Here is a 22,995-nt window from a genome sequence, read left to right on the forward strand (position 1 = left end):
AAATAATATTTAATTATTATTTAAATAATAATTTCATTTTAATTTGTCCTTCACTTTTTAATGTATTTTTATTTTGTTCTATAGGATCTTATTTTGAATTGGTGCACTACTACTACTACTTATTACGCATGCGTAGTGAAGACATTTGTCAGTCCGCAAAACTTCGTATAAAAACATCTAAACATAACCTTCAACGTTTGCAAGTTGTTGACGTACCAGTGTCCTTTTTCAGTGCTTCTAAGTGCGTATTGTTATTCTACTATTTGCCACGGATTTTATTTTAGATAAAAATGGAGGAGATGGATATGGGAAGTGAAGAGAATAACGATAAGACGCTACACGAAAATTCGATGAACAATAAAGAGGACAAATCAGAATTGGTTGAAAGTGAAGTCGAAGAAAATATGGATGATGATCTTGATGATGATCAGGATGAAGAAGATGACGAAGAAGATGACGACGGAGATGCAGATGAGGCTGAAGTTAGAGTATTAGAAACATCTCTCGCGGAAAATCCGTACGATTATGCAAGCCATGTAGCCCTTATCAACAAATTACAAAAAATGGGCGAATTAGAACGATTACGTATTGCTAGAGAAAATATGAACACTAAATATCCTTTAAGTCCTGAACTTTGGCTATCTTGGATGCGTGATGAAATTAAATTAGCAACCACACCAGAGCAGAAAGCTGAAGTAATAAAACTATGTGATCGCGCAGTTAAAGATTATCTATGTAAGTTTAACTTTCAGAACCATAAATATATCATCTGTCTTTTATTAATTGGTTTGATGTTTACAATGTAATTAAACTATATATTATAGCTGTTGAAGTATGGCTAGAATATTTGCAATTTAGCATTGGCAATATGGGTACTGAAAAAGATGCAGCAAAGAATGTCAGACAACTGTTTGAACAAGCATTAACAGCTGTTGGATTACATACTATTAAGGGTGCAATAATATGGGAAGCATTTCGAGAGTTTGAAGCTGTATTATATGCACTGGTAAATATGTCTTATGTTTATCATAGAATGATAAAGAATTAAAATCTTTGTATAATCTGTTTCATTATACAAATTTTATTTATTTAGATTGATCCTTCAAATGAAGCTGAAAGGAAAGAACAATTGGAACGTATTGGAAACCTATTCAAAAGACAATTAGCTTGTCCTCTCTTAGATATGGAAAAAACGTATGAAGAATATGAAGCATGGCACAATGGGGATGGTGCAGCTGCTACTATTGATAATAAAATTGTTACTGGAGGATATGATCGTGCACTCTCAAAGCTTAATCTTCGTTTACCTTATGAAGAAAAAATTGTGTCTGCACAAGCTGAGAAGGAACTTCTAGACTCATACAAAATGTATTTATCATATGAACTACAAAGTGGAGATCCTGGTCGAATTACAGTTCTATATGAAAGAGCAATCACTGATCTTAGTTTAGAAATGTCAATTTGGCTTGATTACCTTAAATATCTAGATGAAAATATCAAAATCGAATCTATCATAGATCAGGTATATCAAAGAGCTTCAAGAAATGTTCCATGGTGTGTAAAGATATGGCAAAGATGGATAAGATCTTATGAGAAGTGGGGAAAGTCTGTATTAGAAGTTCAAACGTTATTAGAAAATGCTTTATCAGCAGGATTTTCTACTGCAGATGATTATCGAAATTTATGGATAACGTATCTGGAATATTTACGGCGGAAAATTGATCGATATTCTGATTCCGAAGAAAAGCAATTAGATGTATTGCGTAATGCTTTCAATAGAGCTTGTGAGCACTTGGCAAAATCGTTTGGTTTAGAAGGAGATCCTAATTGTATTATATTACAATATTGGGCAAGAACTGAAGCTATACATGCTAATAACATGGAAAAAGCTAGGTCGTTATGGGCCGACATTTTATCACAAGGACATTCCGCAATAGCATCTTACTGGTTAGAATATATTTCATTAGAAAGGTAATTTGTAATATTTCATAATATTCTGTCGAATAAATTAAACAAAATTTTATATGAATATATAATGCATTTGACATTTTTCTCAAATTATAGCTTATTTTGTGTTGCAATAATGCATTTTACGTACAAACATGTAATACGTCGGAATTGAGTGTAGATTTCCTGTTTTTCTGTATAATTTGAGGATTGTAACATGTAACATAGTATACAACGCCTTGTGTTACATTTTAAAAATTAATATTGTAATTCCTTTTTCCATATAGATGTTATGGAGATACCAAGCATCTAAGAAAATTGTTCCAAAAAGCTTTAACTTCGGTAAGGGATTGGCCAGAAAGCATAGCAAATTCTTGGATAGATTTTGAACGAGATGAAGGAACATTAGAACAAATGGAAATATGTGAAATACGAACAAAAGAAAAATTAGATAAAGTTGCTGAGGAAAGACAAAAAGCACCACAAATGTCTAATTCAGAGTTATTGTCATTGAATAAGAAAGCTCATAAGAGGAAACAGGATGAAAGTGGTAAATGGAAGAATTTAGGAGGTTCCCCAACAAAAATTACAAAAGTTGAAACACAGATAAAACCAAAGATAAGAGAAAGTCGTTTAAATCTCGAAAAGAAAATTAATGCCGATGTTGAAGAACAAAGAACAAAAATTACACCGCCACCTGGTTTTAAAACGCCGGAAAATGAAAAAATGGAAATAGAAAATATGCATGAAGTAGATGACAAAACTACAGTTTTCATAAGTAATTTAGACTATACTGCAACCGAAGAGGAAGTTAGAAATGCTTTAGAACCGGCTGGTCCGATTACAATGTTTAAGATGATAAGAGATTATAAAGGACGTAGCAAAGGATATTGCTATGTACAACTCAATTCCGTGGTATGAACTACATTTTTTTTAATGAATTGAAGGTTGGATATTACATAAATACGCGATGTTTAATTAAAAATATCCTTATATAGGAAGCAGTTGAAAAGGCTTTACAGTTGGATAGAACTACTATAAAAGGACGTCCAATGTTTGTTTCAAGATGTGATCCAAACAGAACGAAGGGATCTGGATTTAAATACAGTAACACTCTTGAGAAAAATAAACTTTTTCTTAAAGGTATGTAATATTTCTATTAATTTTTAAAATCTTACTTTAGAAAACTATATTTATCTTTATAAAATGATCAGGACTTCCGCTATCGACAACAAAAGACGAGCTTGAAGAAATTTTCAACGTTTATGGGATACTAAAGGAAGTTCGCATAGTTACCTACCGTAATGGTCATTCTAAAGGATTAGCTTACGTTGAATTTGAAGACGAAAATAGTGCCGCGAAGGCACTTCTAGCCACTGATGGGATGAAAATCGGTGAGAAAGTAATTAGCGTAGCCATAAGCCAACCGCCTGAACGCAAAAAGATTCCGGCGACCGAAGAACTATTTCCAATTAAGTCGCTAGGTGGTACTACAGTAAGCAGATCTACATTTGGTATGCCCAAAACACTATTGTCTATGGTACCCCGTACTGTCAAAATCGCTGCTACTAACGGAAGTGCAAATGTGACTGGAAATGGTGTCGCTCCAAAAATGAGTAACCAAGATTTTAGAAATATGTTACTGAATAAAAAATAATTTACTAGAACATCACTGATTTCTTAAATCCTTGTTTATTTCAAGTGTATTTACTTGATATCGCAAAAGTATCAAAATTGATAAAATTTTTACATTTTCTAAAGCACAATTGAAAGAAGGAGATCTATTTATAAAGATATAAAATTATCTTTTCCAATATACCTACAAAAGAGAAGGGAAAACTAAGAATTACAAATTCTTAGAAAATAAATACGTTTAATGTAAGAAAGTTTATATATACAAGATGAAAATGTGTGTGCAAGTGACCACATGGTACTCTAAATGCATAACGAGAACTTCCTCATCACGCATACATCACAGTGTCACGAAGATACTTTTCTCGCATAGAGACGCACGACCTAAGAATCGTCCGAATTATTCCAAGTGAGAAAACAAATAAAAGAAGTTGGATCACAAATAATAACAAATCAGGGTGACCATTTTTCTCGGTCCAATTTTCCTTCTATGTATCTTATACATACCTTCAAAAACCACATCTAAAAACCGCTGTAAAAAATTCTCGAAACAGCATTTGCATAACTATTGGTATAAAATTACATAATTACATCTTTTCTGTATATTTGGTCACCCTACGTTCAAGTACAAATATAATTCTACAGCTGCAGTGGTGCATTGGACGTGTTGTGTTTTCTATGCCTCGGTGGAGCGACAGGTGGACTTTCAGGTGTCAATAACCGCCTTGCCATAAGCCATTTTTTGGCTCGACCAGAGTGATAATAATACGAGTAAAGCAACGCTATAGCCGCCAGTACAACCAGCAGGCACGTACCAGCGATAACGACACTGAACAACCAATACGGCCCGCTTGGCTCTGGCACCAATGTCGGTTCTGTTGGTGATTTTTCTCCTGGAAGAGATTTCGTCGGTGGTTCTGTTGATGGTATAGGTAGAAGAGGTTCCACATCATCCCCAATAGTAATATCAGCACAAGCACGGAACTCTTCTTGAGGACCACAACCTACAGCTCCTGAACATAGCATTAAGGAATTCCAATTTTTATTTCATCTTATGAAATTTAGGATAAGTACACTCGTTGTCAGTGTATCATTTATTTACATACTTGATTCGAAAGTATCAAAATACTTGAATAATTTGTATCATTTAAAGATATAATAGAAGTGTAATATATATGAAATGAAATATACCCCCTCCCCTTTTTTTCAGATAGAATTATGTAAAATCTTTTTTGTAATTAATATATTTGTTAAAATTGCGTACCTTTTAGTATTTGTATTTTTTTTATTTTCTATCAATAAGCTGATCTAATTTTTATAATTCACCCTGTGTAATGATAAATAATCTATTTTAAATTAATCTTAAAAATTTATATATTATACAGGTTACTCGTTGTATAGTTATTAAATAAAATTTTTGAAAATAATCATTGTACGTGAAGAATATTTAAAAAAACCTAAATATTGAAGCATTATCATAAGTAACTTTAAAGTGGAATTCATACGCAAGATCTTGCAATAATCAAGCTACTGCTTAAATGTAAACTTGATTGAATACTAATACTAATTATGAAGCAACTACTTAATATCACCTCTAATTGCATAATACTTATCACGTATGGAAAGTTCAAACTTTCCATTAGTGCCTTGGGAATACTAATATTATTTTAATGATGAATCACCTAGTTATTTGCAACACCTCTTCAAACAGAACAAAAACGTTGAATAATTTGCTACCGATTACCAATATATTTTCCAAGACTCCTCAAAGCCTTCCAAATCGGACTAACAATGAAAGAAAAATATATACATATATTACAAAACGTATCCCTTATGATATTGCTCCAAAATCTCGTACATAGCAAAATCCAAGAAAGAACAAAAATTATGTCAGTTGTACCCTGTTCTTCACACTATCGACGCTTTAATCGTTCTCACCCTTCCGAACAAACGCTCCATTCAACGAACTTTCCCCGATATCCTCTAAAATTCAATCTCTGTACACAGCTTCAACGATATCTCCGCGGTTACTACCTTCTCCCGCGTGTCTACGCTGGGCCGAACCTTTTGTCGCAAAATGGTGCCTCTCGAACATCCATCCGGCCCCCCGTTCACTCGAACAAAACGCGGGCTAACGCTCATCCCGGAGTTAAGTGGAACAGAAATTCGTGCCATTGGAAAACCCGTGCCCAAGTTCGTTTATCCGAAGACAGAAGCTACAGTTACCTCCCGCTGAAGCTCCGGTTTCGAATTTCAAGAGCCAGCACAATGTTGCAGACACTGAAACTCTGAAATCGCCGTACAATACCTGTTCCGTTTCCACAGTCGCCCCAATTATTTCCAGCCACGTATCTCCACTGAAAGACGCATTGAGCGCAGGTCAGGTCGTCTGGCAATTTGTAGAAACCCTCGAAGATTTTGTTCCCTGGACCGGGATAATATCTCATCGATCCGTTGTTCAGGCGCAGCAGGTACCGGTCCAGGCACTCCTGATCGACTTCCTTGCCCTTGTAGGTCATCGCACACGTACGGAACTCGAAGTAGCCGTGATGGTTCGCGGTGAGTTCCACGCGAACCGGTATCACCGAACCTGTTCGGTATTTCCTCACTATTACTCCGTTTCCGTACTTGCCACCGGTCTCGTGCAGACGAGGCTGTAACAAGATTCGCTCTATTAGTTCTCTCGTGATCTTACAAAAATTATCCCTGAAATCAAACGAATATTCGTCATTGTCTTTTTATTCTGTGAAACACCCTCTTCTAAGAAGAATGCATGGTCCGAAAGCGAAAGTTGAGATATTTTATTTTATTCACGTCTCTATTAGTTCTCTCGTGATCTTACAAAAATCATCCCTGAAATCGAACGAATATTCGTCATTGTCTTTTTATTCTGTCAAACACCCTCTTCTAAGAAGAATGTATGGTCCGAAAGCGAAAGTTGAGATATTTTATTCTATTCACGCCTCTATTAGTTCTCTCGTAATCTTACAAAAATCATCCCTGAAATCGAACGAATATTCGTCATTGTCTTCTTATTCTGTCAAAGACCTTTTCTAAGAAAGTCTAAGTCCGAAAGACCCTAAGAAAGTCCAAAAGCGAATATCAGGGCATTTCGTTTGTCTTACAGTCGTAAAGTAGGTATAAAAATGGTATCTGAAAATGATTAAACGTTATCGATTTCATTAAGAGTGGTGCGTATTTGCCGGGTAAACGTTGAGAAATTTTATTCCACTTGTGAAATTATCTCTGATATTAATTCGCTGTTATTTGATCTGAATTTTAATTATTATTATTAATTTCGTTAAAACTTCGTTAATCCTCGTAGAAGATATAAGTTGAAGAGGAAGCAGGACTGCAGTTTACGTTACTTTCGAATCTCGAGGAAAGTTCGATCTCGATGTTCAAGATAGTAAATTTTCCGGAAGAAACTTTAGACTAAATGACGCACGTAATACGTCTTACCGGTCAGTCTCTCGAAAGTTATCACGTACGTCAGTTATCGCAACTGTTTCATGTAAACTGTTACAAAAAACACGAGCGTAAAATTCGTAATAGTTATTCGGTTACGGGATTAACGAGATGGAAAGTAAGAAAAAGGTAGATTACAACGAGTTTTGACTAGACCGAGTAATCGATTACCATGCTTGGAGAAAAATATTTCAAGTGTGCAATAACTGTGTAATAATCTTGGGAAATTAGAAGAAATAATTTTGCATTGTTTAATTTCCTAAATTAACATCGAATTCGAGTATCTTCTCACTCCAATTGTACGAATATTACACGAAAATACTAATTCATAAACGTAATTAACACTAAACCTACCACGACCTAAAGAACTTAAAGACAGGTAGACTTAGAGGTGATATTGAAAAATATTGATTATATATTTAGGATCATGTTTGGCAGGGATTGCCTAGGATAATATTGCAATGCTTAACAGAAAAGAGTAAGCTTTATTAATTAAATTACGGATTAATATAGCAGAATAATAACTATGCAACGCTTTGTCTGAACTAACCACGACCACACTCGACCTTTTACTCTCATGCTCTTACAACTGACTTCTAAGACTGATCTCTAAACTCGCAACTGACAACTCTTTCTTTTCCTTCACCGGAAACTCTCCCGCGACATGCCCAAACTGTGGGCCCAAACCTGCAAAATGTCAACCTATACACATACAGTGCCGCACAGCCTAACTGACAACTCTTAGACTGACTCTCAAAATGCTAAGACTGGCCCTAAAACACTGACTTTAAACTGAACTCTTAGACTGACTCTCAAAATACTAAGACTACTAAAAATAACAGAAAATTTGTAAAATTCCTGTTATTTTATTCCTAATTATATAATTACAATTTTTAAATATAATTTCGGTCGTGTAACCAGGGTAGCATATGATTCTAATATTCGTCCAGAGCTCGTGACGTGTATTTATGCATGTATTAGACAGCTGTTGCCATAATCAGTAGCAAGTTCGAATAGTCAACTAGCAAATTCCGAACAGCTTTGATCGTGAAATTGTGCGGAGCAACAGGGATCATGCATTCTGTCGTAACCAAAAACAGATTAACCCAGGGGAAGCGAAATAAACCGAATTGGGGTAAATAAACTGCGGGATGTAAAGTACACAGAATTTGCACGCGTAAGATTCAAAAGATACGAGTGTTGGTACAACCGTGTAAATTGTCGAAGGCGACCGAAACAGCAGCATTCCCCTTTATCGTTTAATTTAAAAATGTCAATATTGAAACAAGTGTTTAAAAAGCATTGCCCTGTGCCACACCGTATTCCCCTCTCCAGTTTGCATCGAATAATTCCCGATTCCAGCTGTTTTCCTCTTAATCCAGCATTCGGTGATTAAACAAGAAAATTTCCACGTCGAGTTTCGCAAGATGTATTTTTGGGGTGGGTGTTGAAACACGTGGTATTGTTAGAGCGAGCGTATGTCCGACTGGCAGACCGGAACACCGCAAATAGTAATTTATTCCGTGTTGCAAGAACGTTGCCAAGGGATAATTACGCGAACTTCACAATGGGATCGTCCCGTTTGACGCATCTTTCTTCCTTCCCTTCTTCCTTCTCGTTCCAAATATTTCTTTTATTTAACGCAACAGTGGTTTGTCCCTGTGCGTTTCGCAAGCAGCGTAATGATCAAAAACTACAAAGCACGTGTTCCTTATCTAGCAGTAAGTCAATGTTTAACCATAGTTACCGTTAAACGTTAAACCAACTCGTTACGAGTGCACACATTGCACACAGAAGTGCATAAAGATCAACGATGATTAATAATTTCGAGCAGCAGATTTATGTTACCAACGTAAACTCGTGGAAGACGATCGATACTGTTCGTAATTGAAGAGTGGAAATAAAAATGATTGAAAGATTCGAGCAATGCCTAGTTATTGTATGCATTATATCACTGTACGTGATTTCATCTTTAACCCTCTTGCTATTAGCAGAAGAATGGTAATTTTGGGATTATTGGCATACATATATTTGTATATCGATTAGGAAGTAAATGGGGGTTGTTTACAGATGGAAGGTTAAGAGAGGATGATGCTGGAAAGATCGGGGTTGAAGTGAGCAATGGGGTGATAAGAATGATTAAAGGATGAAAAGAAGAGTTAGTCACTTTGGAGTTTAAATAATGTACATAGATAAATACGAATAGATGAGTAAACACTCGGATAACAGTTCATAAGAGTGACGAAAATAGCTCGATTATTATTCTGATCCCCTGAAGTAAATAGGAGATATAGAATTTCGTGAATGTACATATCGTGGATAGTGCTTCGAAGTTCCCTTATTTTATCTATAGTCGATGATACTAGTCTAGCTGTTATTCAAACTAAACATTTGTTTCGAGAAGAACGAGGGAAATCTCACATCTATAATACTATCTATTCATCGGTTAGCTAAGGTACATACTTTACGAAATACTCAGATGTTTTACCTCGATGGCCTCGCACGCGAAATGTCGGAAGGCACGAATTTATTTACAGAAATATATCCAAAGCCGTTCAAAACACGGTGTAATTGCGTATCGCGAGACTGATGATGTGCGGCTACACTAAAAAAAGGCGAATTCACAGGGAAGCAAAGCTCTTTATACCATTCGACTTTTTCCACCACCACCCTTCCCTCTTTTTCAGTTCGCAAGCAAAAGGGAGGCATGGCTTGTCCCAGTTACGTGACTAACCCCGTATATATTTAGCTGGATTCTTCATCGCGGAGTTTAGGTAAACTGAAAAATAGACAGCGTCAACTGTTCGGGTAAAATAAATTTGCCTAGCCTAAATATAGCCATCTGTTAGTGAAGCGAAACACGCGTGATTAAATGAGACTCACGAAAGAAGTGACGAAAATGAAATTCCTTAAGGAGGTCTTCCAGTTTTCGAGGAAGGTCGATTTTCTTTTTGCTATTTTCTTCGAGTATGGACGTTCGAAAATATGTCTGCCAGGTGATTTCACAGAATCCTTAGCATTAGAGATACAAAATTGCTCGATAGTTCCCGAATAGTTGCGACACTGTGAACTTTAAATGCGTTTTTCTCGAGGCCACGGTTTTTGAAACTGGCTCACACGACAACTCGAGCTCTAATCATCCGATTTACTCCAAATTTGAACAGTATCTTCAGAAAACTTGCCTTTATCTTTGGAACTACGATTAACAAAATCTGACGTGTTTTTCTATCTTCTTCAAACGTGACAAGTCAAACACGTTGACGAAAATCGATATTTCGACTTCGAAGCGTCGTCATTTTCCTCAATCTCGATGTATTTGATTTTCTTTGAGCTCAGACTGTAATTCAAACAGTACATTTTTGTAATTTAGAAAGTACATTCTTGTTGAACAAATTGCTTTGTCATTGATTCCTTTCGGATAAGCAGACAGTCATCGGGGCCCACTTTTAAAACCAGCTTGTGGTGATCGTATTATAGCTGTTACAATTTTCATTTTTCTCAATCGAGAAAATTTGTCTATGTAGTCTAAGGATGAACAAAAAGGATAGCAAAACTCTCGTATCAAGAGGTCTCATACTTTCCCTAAGAGAAATTCACGAAAATCACCTTTTTTACAAGTCTGACAGTAGACATCCTTAAGAACATTCTTATCTTTTGACAGATCCTCTTCTCTTTCATCTCTCGTTGTCATTACGTGGAATCAATTTAATATGCGAAATAAGTTTCAAACGTCGACGAAAATGGAGAACACGTTACAGGAAATTGATCGATGGGATGCAATAACGATAAGCGATGTTCGATCCCGTGAACAGGCATTTTTTCCAACAGTTTCCGACGTCGTTACACAGCTAATGCTTTAAAAGGCATGGAACATTTCTCCTCTCTATTCTCTACCCTACGCTTCCTTATAAGAATTTAAAGTGCTTCGAATTTAATACAGTGAGATCTTGGTTTCGTGTAGGAGTCGAGGCTTCCTGGGATGGTCCCGTTAGGCAAATTCCAATTCGGGAATTTCAATATTGCGCTGGCAAAATGAGACCTGGGGATTTCCCATTCTGAGGATATCAGTAGTACGTTTGATTGAAATTTATTTTTGTACGAGAATTCTCGTGAATAATACGAAAACCTCCAACGGTTTTAAATCCGTGTGATTTGGAATTCTTCATGGTAAAAAGAGAAAGAATCGTGATTGGCAAATCTGATTCTTAAGTCGAGAAAATGAAATTGTTGTGATAATTTCGAGGGATGCACTTGGGAGTGTAATTGTAGAGATGTTTTGCTTTGCATACGACTTCGTGATTGGATACAATGGAACATTACTGCGGTATGCCAATAGGGTGACGTTATTGCGTTCTAAAATTAAATTAGTATCGAGTGAGAGAAAAATTATAAAGGATATAAAATGGTATAGTAACTGAGTGATGTAAAGATTCGATGTATCGCCTTTTAGTTATCTTTCAATAAGGTCTGGAACGTAAGAATAATATTAATCATGGATTTCTGAATAATACTGACTTAATTGAGTTGTAGTCATCTAAATTGCATAGAATTTACCTTCATTGTGTTTTGCATACTTGTTCGCTGCCTTCAGCTAAACTGTAACATCTGTGTATACGTGACATTAATGTAAATTATGCTTATTAGAATTAACCCGTGATATAGAACATTTGAAATTTAAACTAGCAGCAAACTTCTTTATCGACCCAGGAAGTTCGTTTAAATTGTTTTGCTTCCTCGTGCTAATTAATCGGGTTTCTCTTCGAACAGCAGTCGCAGTGCATACATGAGAATAAATTGATATAGAGACGTTATGTGTGGGGAAATATGTGAAAGTGAATTGTATTTTATAAGACCTGTAATGTTTCAAAATAATCACTCTTTTCACCGTGAAGAATCTGTTTCTACACATCCTCAAATGCTAGATAATCATATACTAAATAATAATTTACCTCTTGAGCACTTTCAAAACAGCAACATTCTACTTGCAAATATATTCTACCTGCTTCAGTCGTACGACTAAAAATAATTTCCCAGAAAAGTAATACAAAGAATCTTCGATACCTTGTTACTTCTAATTAAATAGTTTCCAAATCCTAGTAAGTGTTAATCAAGCAAAAAGCAGCTTATTAAAAAAAGCTCCTGCCTGTTTTCAAAGTAGGCCATTCTTGAGGAGAAATTCTCACGAGCTATTCAATTACCTTTTTGTCGAGGATATTTTCTAAATTTCTCTTGTCCCTATTGTACATTGCCTTGTGTTGCATTTTAAAATAAGCTGTATCCCTACAGGAATAAAAAGATCAAAAAAATATACGAGCAACTGAAAGTTAACTATATACTGCTTGACAAAATCAATTTACTCTGTGACCTGTTATTACAGTATTTTCTCCTTTGGTCATTTATGCAGGTGATCGTGTATTCGTACGATGCTATGCCAGTTTCGTGAAAAAATTCGTGTCTCACCGCTGGCGTGTCCCAGGCATCGCCGCATATTCCGCACTTTCCCTTATTTCGCTGCCATTGCCTGGTAAATCCTCCGCAATAGCATTCGTGGTCATTGTAGTCGTGTGGTGTATCGAAACCGTACCTCCACATCGAGGCCCTTGATGGCGGCTCTATCAGTCTTCCATGGGCTGAAACTTGCCCCACGACTAGCACACTCGCGAGGAATACGAAAATAAAAATCTGCAGACGCATAGTTGCTGCGGCAAATCCTGGCCCCTGAAATTTTAAACATTTCTATTAGTATTTGTTCGTTAAATAATTTTTCTTTACATCACAATAAGACGTTAAAATAATTTGATGTAATTACTTGCAAGATATAACTTTCAAGTAATTTTATGGATAGAAAATTGAAAAATAAAACAAAAGACTGAGATGATGGTAGTGTACAGCATATATGGATTGCTGTTTTAATATCAGACATATGTTAGTAACTACATTGCTATTCTGCTTTTATTATTATTGCCTTGTTCAATTTATATCGTTAAATAATATTTTCAGTCTGATATGTTTTATTTATAACTCCTTTCTTCGATATAATGAATAACAAAAATATGACAATGTTTAATTAACGTTATTGGAGAGTTCGGGAGGATTTCGAGCTCGCAACGGGCGTAAAGCCTTTTTTAATAAATCATAACCCGAGTTTCAGGTCTCTGGCAACTGTTTAAGAAATCATCTCTCTTCAGGTTAATTAGCCATTCATTTTCGAGAGGAAAAAGGAAAACGAATAGCTCGTCTATTATTTAAAACCTTCGTAATTAACATTTCTAAATGACTGCAGTAAAAAAGTAATTTTCCATTTATATGTAGGAAACAAGTAGCTTTAAAGGTCTCTCAAGTGCCATTTAAAGAAAAAAGTTGAAGAGCGTTCAAGCTAACATTTAGAAACTTTTCAGCGACCCCAATTTTCACTAGGGAGCAAATACGAATTAGCTCTATGAGAATAATTAAAAAGAATCGACATGCAACACATACAATTATTGGATATCTATGATAAAAATGTACATTCGTTTAAATTTTCCGATATTTCCAATATTTTTAATTCCAAGAATTTTTCATCGGTTGGGAAATGAACGTGGAACCGCAAAAATGACTTTTAAATTTTGGAAAGAGAAGGGTAAGAACAATGATCGATAATGAAGAACATAAATCGAGAATGTAATTTACTTTTACGAGGTGAACGTGTCGAAGTTTGACGAGCCGGTTTTAAAGTGAAAATCGCTTGTGGTACCGCATCAGGTGCCTAGCTGACAAAAGGCGGACACGTCGAGTTAGATACAAAAATTTGTTACAAGTCATTTACATCGAAATCGATCGATTAGAAAGCAGCTAGAATTGAACATGTAAAATTGGCGAGGAGACGTCTTGCGGAAATCGGGCTAAGATGAATGCCTGTGCACATTCTAAATGCATTACGATGCGAAATTCTGACGAAGAACGAATTAGCTCGCAGGTGTCTTAAATTTTATATACTTTATAAAATTCTCTTCGAGAAATTATATCATTCTAATACCCATAGACATTTTAACGCAATTATTCTATTTTCTAGCTATAAATCTATTTAAATTTTCGCCTTAAAGCTTAAAATCTGTATTAAAAATATTTTTCTTGTACATACAAGTTCGTAAAAGATAGCACGCAGATAAAATGACCTAATAATAAATATGGATATTGATATAAGATTAACATCGTTTCAGGAGGATGTCTGTTTTCTTTTGTAAAGTGTAAATAAAGATGTTCCTGCTTGTTCAAGGTTGACGCAATTCTATACCAATTAAACTTCCTGACAAATATTTACTTAACGTTGCTACAGGAGGAATATACATATTGTAATAATAAATGGAAAAATAAATAAACTTTTAATACGTGTGCGAATTTTTCTTCGAATTGTCATACTTTCCTGCAGCCATAAAAGAAGTAACATAAATTAAAACTCTCTCTCTCTGAATAATAACAAAATATACCTATCTCTTCGTACCAATAGATAATAAATAATTCGCTTCGCTTTTCCAACTGATTTAATAAAATTGAAACAAAACAACGTTCAATTCTTTCCGATTTTAATCATTCGCCATTCACTCCGTTACAATAAATTCCAGGATCTTCTTCCTCAAACTAAACACTCCAACACGGATAAATATTTACAGCATACACGAGCAACAAACGAAATTTCATTTCATAAACAATCCTCGTAAAAATTATCCAAAGAACGTTCCATTGCACCGCGACGAAACCACCCCGTAAACAGCCATAATTTCTCGATTTACTGTAATTTCACTTTCCACGATGCGTAACACCGCGCTAATTTCACCGTGCACAGCTGCCACGTTCGCTATAGCGTTCATGTAAATACGCTTCACGTGTAACGAGAGAACAATGCGACAAAACGATATGTAACGATAACAGAACACGAGAATCACAGAGAAAACGTTGCGCGAAAACGTATATAATTTTAACAAAGCTCCGAGACCGAACTCGACGACATTCCAGGCTGGAAGACAGCTACAACCACAAAGGAGAAACTGGCAAACCGGTTGCCACAAGGTCCGCCATCACTATAAACGCGTTATCAGAGGTGGACGCCGTGCGTAAAGATTTCACTACAGCAAAAACCGATATCGCAAAACAAGCAGGTATACCAGGCGACAGGGAAACTAGGAGATTCTCTGAACACTCTCGCGAGATCTCCATATCAATATGCATGCTAAGTAACAAATAATTAATAACGTTTCTAATGAAAGTTACTCGCTCTAATGCAGATGGTCTTTTACCACTGTCAGGATGAAAAAGCTGATCTTCGGGAATTTTTTTCAGGGAAAGCACGAGACTTATCGATACAAGAGTATCACTATCCTTTCTCTTTATCCTTAGCCTACATAGACAAATTTTCTCGATTGAGAAAAATAAAAATTGTAAAAGCTATAATACCATCACCACAAGCTGGTTTTAAAAGTGGGCCCCGATGACTGTCTGCTTATCCGAAAGGAATCAATGACAAAGCAATTTGTTCGGCAAGAATGTACTTTCTGAATTACAAAAATGTACTGTTTGAATTACAGTCTGAGCTCAAAGAAAATCAAATACATCGAGATTGAGGAAAATGACGACGCTTCGAAGTCGAAATATCGATTTTCGTCAACGTGTTTGACTTGTCACGTTTGAAGAAGATAGAAAAACACGTCAGATTTTGTTAATCGTAGTTCCAAAGATAAAGGCAAGTTTTCTGAAGATACTGTTCAAATTTGGAGTAAATCGGATGATTAGAGCTCGAGTTGTCGTGTGAGCCAGTTTCAAAAACCGTGGCCTCGAAAAAAACGCATTTAAAGTTCACAGTGTCGCAACTATTCGGGAACTATCGAGCAATTTTGTATCTCTAATGCTAAGGATTCTGTGAAATCACCTGGCAGACATATTTTCGAACGTCCAAACTCGAAGAAAATGGCAGAAAGAAAATCGACTTTCCTCGAAAAGTGGAAGACCTCCTTAAGGAATTTCATTTTGAACAAAACAAAAATCGATTTTTTCACCCTGGAAAATAGAAGACTCCATTAACTGGGAGAGTCGTAACGAGAGTTGGAGATACGTTTGAACCGGAAGCAGGGTAGGTTATGGCTACGCGGAGAGTGAAAAGCAAGAAGGACAATGACCGATTGGAATGATGGTCAGTGAACCTGAAGCAGCGTCTGTGAACGGAATTGCACATTGTTTGAGTGGATGTTGAGTGAACGAATCTGTACTCAGATACGATAATAATGTTTGTTCGTTTGAAAATAATTTCATAGCTCGAAGTTTTATCTTTCAGCTGCCTCGTAAATACCGATGCTCAAACGACCGGAAGTAAAACGGTTCTTTGTCCGAAGATAATGTAGCACACACAAAACGTTATTTCGGCATTCAAATGGACTTTGCCGATTCAATAGAAGCGATTTTATATACCTAATTCTCTTCTTTATCTAATTTCTCTTCTCTAATTCCTTCTCTTTCTTCTCTGTCAACGAAGTTTCTGAGATAAAAATTGCCTCTGCGAAGGTCGTTGATCACTGTTGGGTGGTTCTAGTTCAGTACAACTTTCGTTCCTCGTTCGATGTAAGCGATTTCTGCAACGCATGGTGTACGTTAATGGAAAATCAAGTGGAACGAATTTCAATTTCCCGCTGCGAAATCGATTTCGCATAAGAGGACGTTATCCTGACTACTTTTTCGGCAAGTCGAGTCATTTTCTCTACTTAACCACAAATTACGTGGCACTTCGTATCTGTCCGATCGTTCAACCGGTATAACGGAGGACGTAGGAAATCTGACTCATTCTGATGACTCGCTACTACTATTCCAAAATACACGAGAATAGTAATTTTAATTTTTAATTTTAACCCTTTGCACTCGACTAACATTTTTTGGCTAAAGAAGAGTAGGGGTTCAAAAATTTTCTGCCATAAAGCTGACGATATTTTGTTTAGCAGTAAATAAGGAATTGAGTAATAATTCAAACGTAGAATTATTTGCATACCGTTACATTATCTTAAATTTGGTATATTAATTAATATCGATCTTCGAAATGTTATCTAATGGTGACTGAAGGTCACCTCTCGAGTGCAAAGGGTTAATACAAATTTTTAATTTTAGAAATAAAGATCTTTAGCTGTTAATTAATATTAATAATAAGAAAGACACAGTTATTCGCGTGATTGCTAAACTCCTGTCTGTAAAGCTAAAATTACAGATCCTATTTCTACGTAACAGAACAGAAAAGTAGTGTAAAATAAGAAAAGATGGAAACGTTATACTTTAATCCCTCGTAATGTCACTCAGAAGATACGTGAGTACTCGAGTACCTACAACTTTCGAATTTTATTTCACTTATTCACCGCTATACTACCATCGAGTAACGTATGTTCCTACATATCAGCTGCCAGTTCTCAAATTTAACCAAAAACCGATCTCTCCTAACTCGTCGTCTGAAAAGCAAAGAAAATTCCGTTATAATAGGAGATAAACTGGAACTGTCCCTGAGAGAAATAGTCAAATTGTTTCTTACCCTGCTTCGATGATAGAAAAACGCGATATCGATCCAATTAATGGCGTCGTACGTGCAGAAAGTAGGTGGCGCGCGTGAAAGAGAGGCGCGCAACCGGTCTTTAGAAACGTCGAACGAAAGAGGCTGCCGGTCTCTTAGCCTCGTATGACGCGATGGAAAAGCAACTGGTCGGCTCCTCTCGAGAAGCGGATTCGGAATACATTAAATCTAATGAAAAATCCGAACGAACCCGCGTCAGACACCTCTTCTCGAGGCGAGAAAATTCGAAATCGCGTGGTAGGGTGAACGAACGCGACCTGCGAACGGATCGGGACCAGGCGCGACGAAAATTCACCGAGTGTCGGGAAAATGGAAATTTAGTAGCGCAAACTAGGTTCCACGGAAAACAAAGCAAACCAAAGTCTCCACCTGTACTGGTCGGCGAGAAAGAGAGACGGAGGACGAGGATCGATAATGCAAAGCAGCTAGAGGTCTCGCCACCTTTGCTGGAAATTCGGGATTCCGTGTTGGGATTAATTAAAAAATAAAAAGAAAGGCTGGAAAAAATATCAGGAATATCGTTTGCTGGCGAGGCGAAATCCGTTTTAAGAACGGGACCCACCAGGTGTGGGAAATGTTTGCCGGTAATTAGAGGATACGATGGAAAAAGAAGGATCCGCGTGGTAAATTCGTCGACGAGGAGAGCATCGTTTGATGGTCGAATCGATGAAAGCATGGCTGTTCTAATTAACTATCCAGGAAACTGACGACCCAATGATTGTACGGAGAAAAAAGAAGATACCTTGGTGAACAGGGTAAAAAGTCGCTTTCCATGATGGAAAGAGCGTTGTTGGACGGCTCGGTGAACCAGAATCGATGCGACAGATCGATCCTAATGTTTAATCGTGAGTTTCGAGTAACACGTTTGGCTGGTATGTGGGTCAGTTACAAGCTACCAATGAGAGTTGAAATTGTTTCACCTTTTTTATACTTTGCGCGACTGGGTTCCGTGTTAGGGGAGCAAGAATGGGGATGCACGAAATTCATCAGGATTTACGATTTCGCGTTATTCGGTAATTTAGCGAGAATGTAATTCTTGCGGGGAAAGATATATGATTACGGAATAGTATCACGTTGTGATACGAAATGCACGAAACTCGTCGGAATTTACCGTCTCTCGTGTTATTTAGTAATTCTGTACAGATGTAATACCTGCGGAAAAACAGGTGTGCGATAGCAGGATAATACCGTAGTTCGTAATTTCGTGAAATACAAGAAATGAGTTCTGCACTCTCATTTGGTGTATTTGGTGACAGCTGCCACTGTAGGAGACACACGGTCTACTTGTTCTCCTACAATGGTTATCTAAAATCAACTACCGTGTAAGAATTAGTGCTGGTAAAAGTGTGTTAAGAGATCCGAGTGTTTTCAGAAAGACTATTGAAGAATGGAAACTAATTTGATGGCAAATTAATATTTCTATCACTGCAGCACTGCTAACGTGGTATTAATAATATAATTTTATATAGCATATCCTGTAATTCTTCATGATTAATCATTAGACTTGGAAAGCTACTTCCCTAATACTCTGATTTGCTAACATCCCATACTACTAAAATATTATTCTCTTAGTAATATGCTACTCTACCTATGTCTATATATTATTATAATTTAGTCAACTAATATACAGCTTCATTTAATAACACTTGATACTTCTATCTCTAGTTATATCGCTTTACTAGTATTACTCTATCCATATCCTATCTTCTCAATGCTCCACCGATACTATTAGCCTAATTGCTTTTCACGTAGATTATCAACACTATTATTTTATGAATAAATTAATTCATTAATATACTATGCTACTAAACTGCTTTATAATTCTAATTTTCTACCTAAACAATTCTAAACACTAGCCTTACCAATCTGTCACTCGAACAATCCTCGACACTCACCTGCTAATCTATTATTGAAATAATCATCAACGATGGTTCTATCAAATTTCTATCCAAAGAAACTTCAACATTCGTTCTTCCAATCTGCTACTCGAACAAGCCTCAACACACGTTCTAATCTGCCACTCAAACAAACCTCAACGCTTATTCTTTCAATCTGCTACACGATCCTCAACACTCATTCTGTTAATCTGCTAGTAGAAAAATCTCCAACATACATTTTGCCAACCTTCTTCTCGAAAGACCCTCCTTCTCACTACTACTTGGCCTACACACGTGCACTACGTAGTTTGTACTTCACGACCATAGTACTCCATACACTTCCTTAATACTTGTTCTACCAATCTGCTACTGGAACATAGTCCTTGATACTCGCTCTACTTTAGATTACTTAGATGTTAATTTAGATGTTAATCTCGAAAATCATTCGGTTCGTACATTACTCCAGGCAATCCGTTCACCCTGCACAGCAAAATCCTGCGACTATTTGAACCGGCACAGCTCTAAAGTAACAGGAACTCGACACCGAACCGGTATTCGGGGTCAAAAGTCTGCTCGACCACGTACCGTGTGCGCGAAAGGAACGAAGGCCCAGCTCTGTCTGTCGGGACGGTACACGGCTCTTGCATCTGCCGTCAGTGAATCAGGCCCACAGAGAAGGCCCGGACCCCGGTCAGGCGACGACTGAACTCGACTTTGCTCGCCGGCAAGCACGGACCCTCGGCCATGTGGGAGTAGGTCATTAGAACGAGCCACTCGCCCGTATTCACGCCACGAATCATCGCGATGATACGGCCCGACACGCGTGCTTCGCTGCCTCTCATTGTCAGTGAAACGTCGTCGCCATCCGTCACGCGTTTCCATTCGTTTCCTCTTGGAGAGAATGCAGAAAAAGCCGCTGCCAGGCGTCGCGACGTCTCCCTGTAAGCAAAGTGTCTCATGAAATGGGTCATACTGCCAAATTGCCTCAGTTCCTGCACATTTTTGGCAAGTACGTGAAATATAAATGCATGACTGATAAAAATAATCTAGCCAAATTTTGACTTCCGTCTTCAATGTTTAAAAAGTGGAAAATTCCGATTTGCATTAAAATTGAAAGTATTTGCACGTGGAGGAACGTAGAGATTGCCTAATGTACATTTTAGGATTGTTACATTCGTTAACTCATTGTCTAAAGTTAATTACTTTTCTCGATATTTAAATCGCAATATCGCTTTATTCTGGATTCCATTGCTTTTCCCATCAGCGGGGTCAAATGTTACGAATCCCGGTTGAAAATATCAAAGGTGGTCTTCGTGACTCGATGAAAGAGAAAAGCGACGAAAACCAGATTATTGCATATTTTACTTAACATTGACCAAGTTTTATTCGAAACACTTTCCTGTAGAACAAACAGTCTAGGATTAACTTAAAGTACTCGTGGTGTATACATAAATACATTCCACCGTGTGTATCGATTTATTTATTATTAAAGTCGTTATTAAATTTAATATTGAAATTAAGTTGTGTGGCACGATAAAAATTATCTGATCAGTAATCTTAAATTTATCACAAATTAAATTCAAAATTACTTTGAAATAATACAATAATATCAGCGGTTCTGTACATCTGGAAAATAACTTTTACTCTGTAATTTTATGTTTTATGGAAACGTAGTTCATGAAATAACAAAGCTTGTGAAATTATGTAGTTTAATGTGGAAAACAGAATTTTTCACGTAAATAAAAGTGAATATTAAGGTAAATGAAGATCTTTGAACGATCAATCGAATTTACTGTACGATGTCCCTTTCTATAACGTATATCTCACAAATAGTGAAATTCTCGGTGGAAACGAGATTATTAAGGAAGAAAAGGTGGTGAAAAAGGAATATTTGATATATAAAGTGAAAGCTTGGGAAACACGAAGTAATAAATTGAATAAAGAAACGCATGAACAAGTTCTAAGCGTGGAATACACTTTCGATGATAAATCAGCTTCTGCATGCATTTGTAGGCGATTACAAAGCCAATTGAACTTGACGAGGATTTCTCAACGGAATAAAGCTCGATTCGTGTGCGATCAAGGGATAAATAAATTGCAATGAAACATTAAAGGGAGTTGATTGGTTTTACCTTTGAAAATAAAACACGGTATGCTGCCCCGATGGGAATTCTTGCCGGCCTTCAATAAATTGTTTCGATAAAAGTTTCCAATAAATTCAACTATCGAAAAATAGATTACTCTCGTGCATCTTTAAACGATTTGAATTTCGAATGATTTATATCGAAAACCACGAGCCATAAAACGTCAAGAAAGTTTATTCTATATAACATATTATTTCTGATAAGATATATTACGATACTACGAAACTATGAAATGTATATATTACGAAATACGACCAGGAAATAAAAATGATGTGGCGAATTTAAGAAGAAAAATGCAAATCGTGTAAATTTTGATGGAAGACTAATCTCTAAAGTAAATACCTTTCCACGGCTTTTAAAACGATTACAAAAGAGATTGATATCCTCGATAAGAACCCCTCGTGGGGATGGGGCAAAAATTGATAGCGAATGTAGGTGAACCAAGAAATATCAAAGGGATTTAAACGTTCCTTTCACCAGAAAGAAATGTTGGAGCATTGCCCAACACGTGTATATATTGTTCCACGAGAAACTGGCTTCTCGACACATTTCCAATAGCTTCGTCTAAACCTAAAAGAAGATCTAACGTCTTTTACAGAACCAAAACGCAGAACCAAAACCAAGAAAACTTTGTGCTTATACCTTAACGTAGGTTTTCTATAAAATGTCGAAGAAATTTTATCAGTCCTCTGAACAATTTTTCCTTGAAGGAGAAAAATTCTGACGAGCAGCTTTCACTACAGGGTCAGCATCTATTGAGGTTGAATTTTCATCCGTTTCCTCTGCAGGTGAAACGAAAATCGACAGTCTAAACAGATAAAATCGAAGAAGATAAGATTAAAATTATAGAAAGTGGCGGATGCAAAGATACAAAATATAAACAATCGAATGCTGTCGGTCGATCTCGTGTGAGAAAGGTAAAATTAAAGTTAGAATATTCTAGATAAATTGAAATAAAAATTGAAAAATTACTTGTTCTTACGATTATTTTGTACGTTAAGATGCACTGTATCGATGTGTTTCCAATTACTTCTTGAGCAGAGAAGTTAATGTCTTGAACGAACGTTTCTGGAGCGGACAGATTCAAACCGCAAAACGCAGTGGAGATTATTCAACTACGTGTTTTAATTAAAGTAACGTTTACTCAACGAGATGTTTACTTGTATTGTAAAATTTAAACTTGGGAAATGATTAAAATTCAAGATTAATATCAGGTATATATTCGAGAAACGAGGATTCGAACAACAAGTTTTTGAAACTTAAACCTTTTACTCGCTACATTGTAACGAAATTACTGAAGCAGAGAACCGCAAGAGCTTCACAAAAGAAACTCATTCTTTTCCTTCTTTTG

At 36.5% G+C, this 22,995-nt stretch overlaps 2 protein-coding genes across 2 annotated transcripts; one reads left to right on the forward strand and one right to left on the reverse strand.

Moving 5' to 3' along the window:
- Positions 1-247: 247 nt before the first annotated feature.
- On the forward strand, positions 248-3,604 carry LOC108553447 (RNA-binding protein 4F). Its single transcript, XM_017908346.1, has 6 exons — positions 248-735; positions 825-1,006; positions 1,094-1,971; positions 2,235-2,862; positions 2,946-3,090; positions 3,162-3,604. Exons 1-6 carry the CDS (start codon positions 291-293, stop codon positions 3,602-3,604), a joined length of 2,721 nt encoding a protein of 906 aa, XP_017763835.1. The 5' UTR covers positions 248-290.
- Positions 3,605-3,727: 123 nt separating this feature from the next.
- On the reverse strand, positions 3,728-20,401 carry LOC108553437 (uncharacterized). Its single transcript, XM_017908331.1, has 4 exons — positions 20,086-20,401; positions 12,508-12,765; positions 5,888-6,233; positions 3,728-4,592 (listed from the first exon to the last, which is right to left on the reverse strand). Exons 1-4 carry the CDS (start codon positions 20,380-20,382, stop codon positions 4,219-4,221), a joined length of 1,275 nt encoding a protein of 424 aa, XP_017763820.1. The 5' UTR covers positions 20,383-20,401; the 3' UTR covers positions 3,728-4,218.
- Positions 20,402-22,995: the final 2,594 nt, after the last annotated feature.

The sequence above is a fragment of the Eufriesea mexicana genome, unplaced genomic scaffold (assembly GCF_001483705.2).
Source record: "Eufriesea mexicana isolate 0111107269 unplaced genomic scaffold, ASM148370v2 scaffold10389, whole genome shotgun sequence".
Classification (NCBI taxonomy): Eukaryota; Metazoa; Arthropoda; class Insecta; order Hymenoptera; family Apidae; genus Eufriesea; species Eufriesea mexicana.

What these genes read in the sequence shown, in the direction of transcription:
- LOC108553447 (XM_017908346.1), top strand. Translation starts at nt 291, where the DNA reads ATGGAGGAGATGGATATGGGAAGTGAAGAGAATAACGATAAGACGCTA. An exon ending in CGCAGTTAAAGATTATCTAT is followed by an intron (nt 736 to 824) that starts GTAAGTTTAACT and finishes TATATATTATAG; the next exon opens with CTGTTGAAGTATGGCTAGAA. An exon ending in AAATAAACTTTTTCTTAAAG is followed by an intron (nt 3,091 to 3,161) that starts GTATGTAATATT and finishes TAAAATGATCAG; the next exon opens with GACTTCCGCTATCGACAACA.
- LOC108553437 (XM_017908331.1), bottom strand. Translation starts at nt 20,382, where the DNA reads ATGGAAACGCGTGACGGATGGCGACGACGTTTCACTGACAATGAGAGG. An exon ending in ATGCCTGGGACACGCCAGCG is followed by an intron (nt 6,234 to 12,507) that starts GTGAGACACGAA and finishes ATCTTGTTACAG; the next exon opens with CCTCGTCTGCACGAGACCGG. An exon ending in CGACTGTGGAAACGGAACAG is followed by an intron (nt 4,593 to 5,887) that starts GTATTGTACGGC and finishes TGCTATGTTCAG; the next exon opens with GAGCTGTAGGTTGTGGTCCT.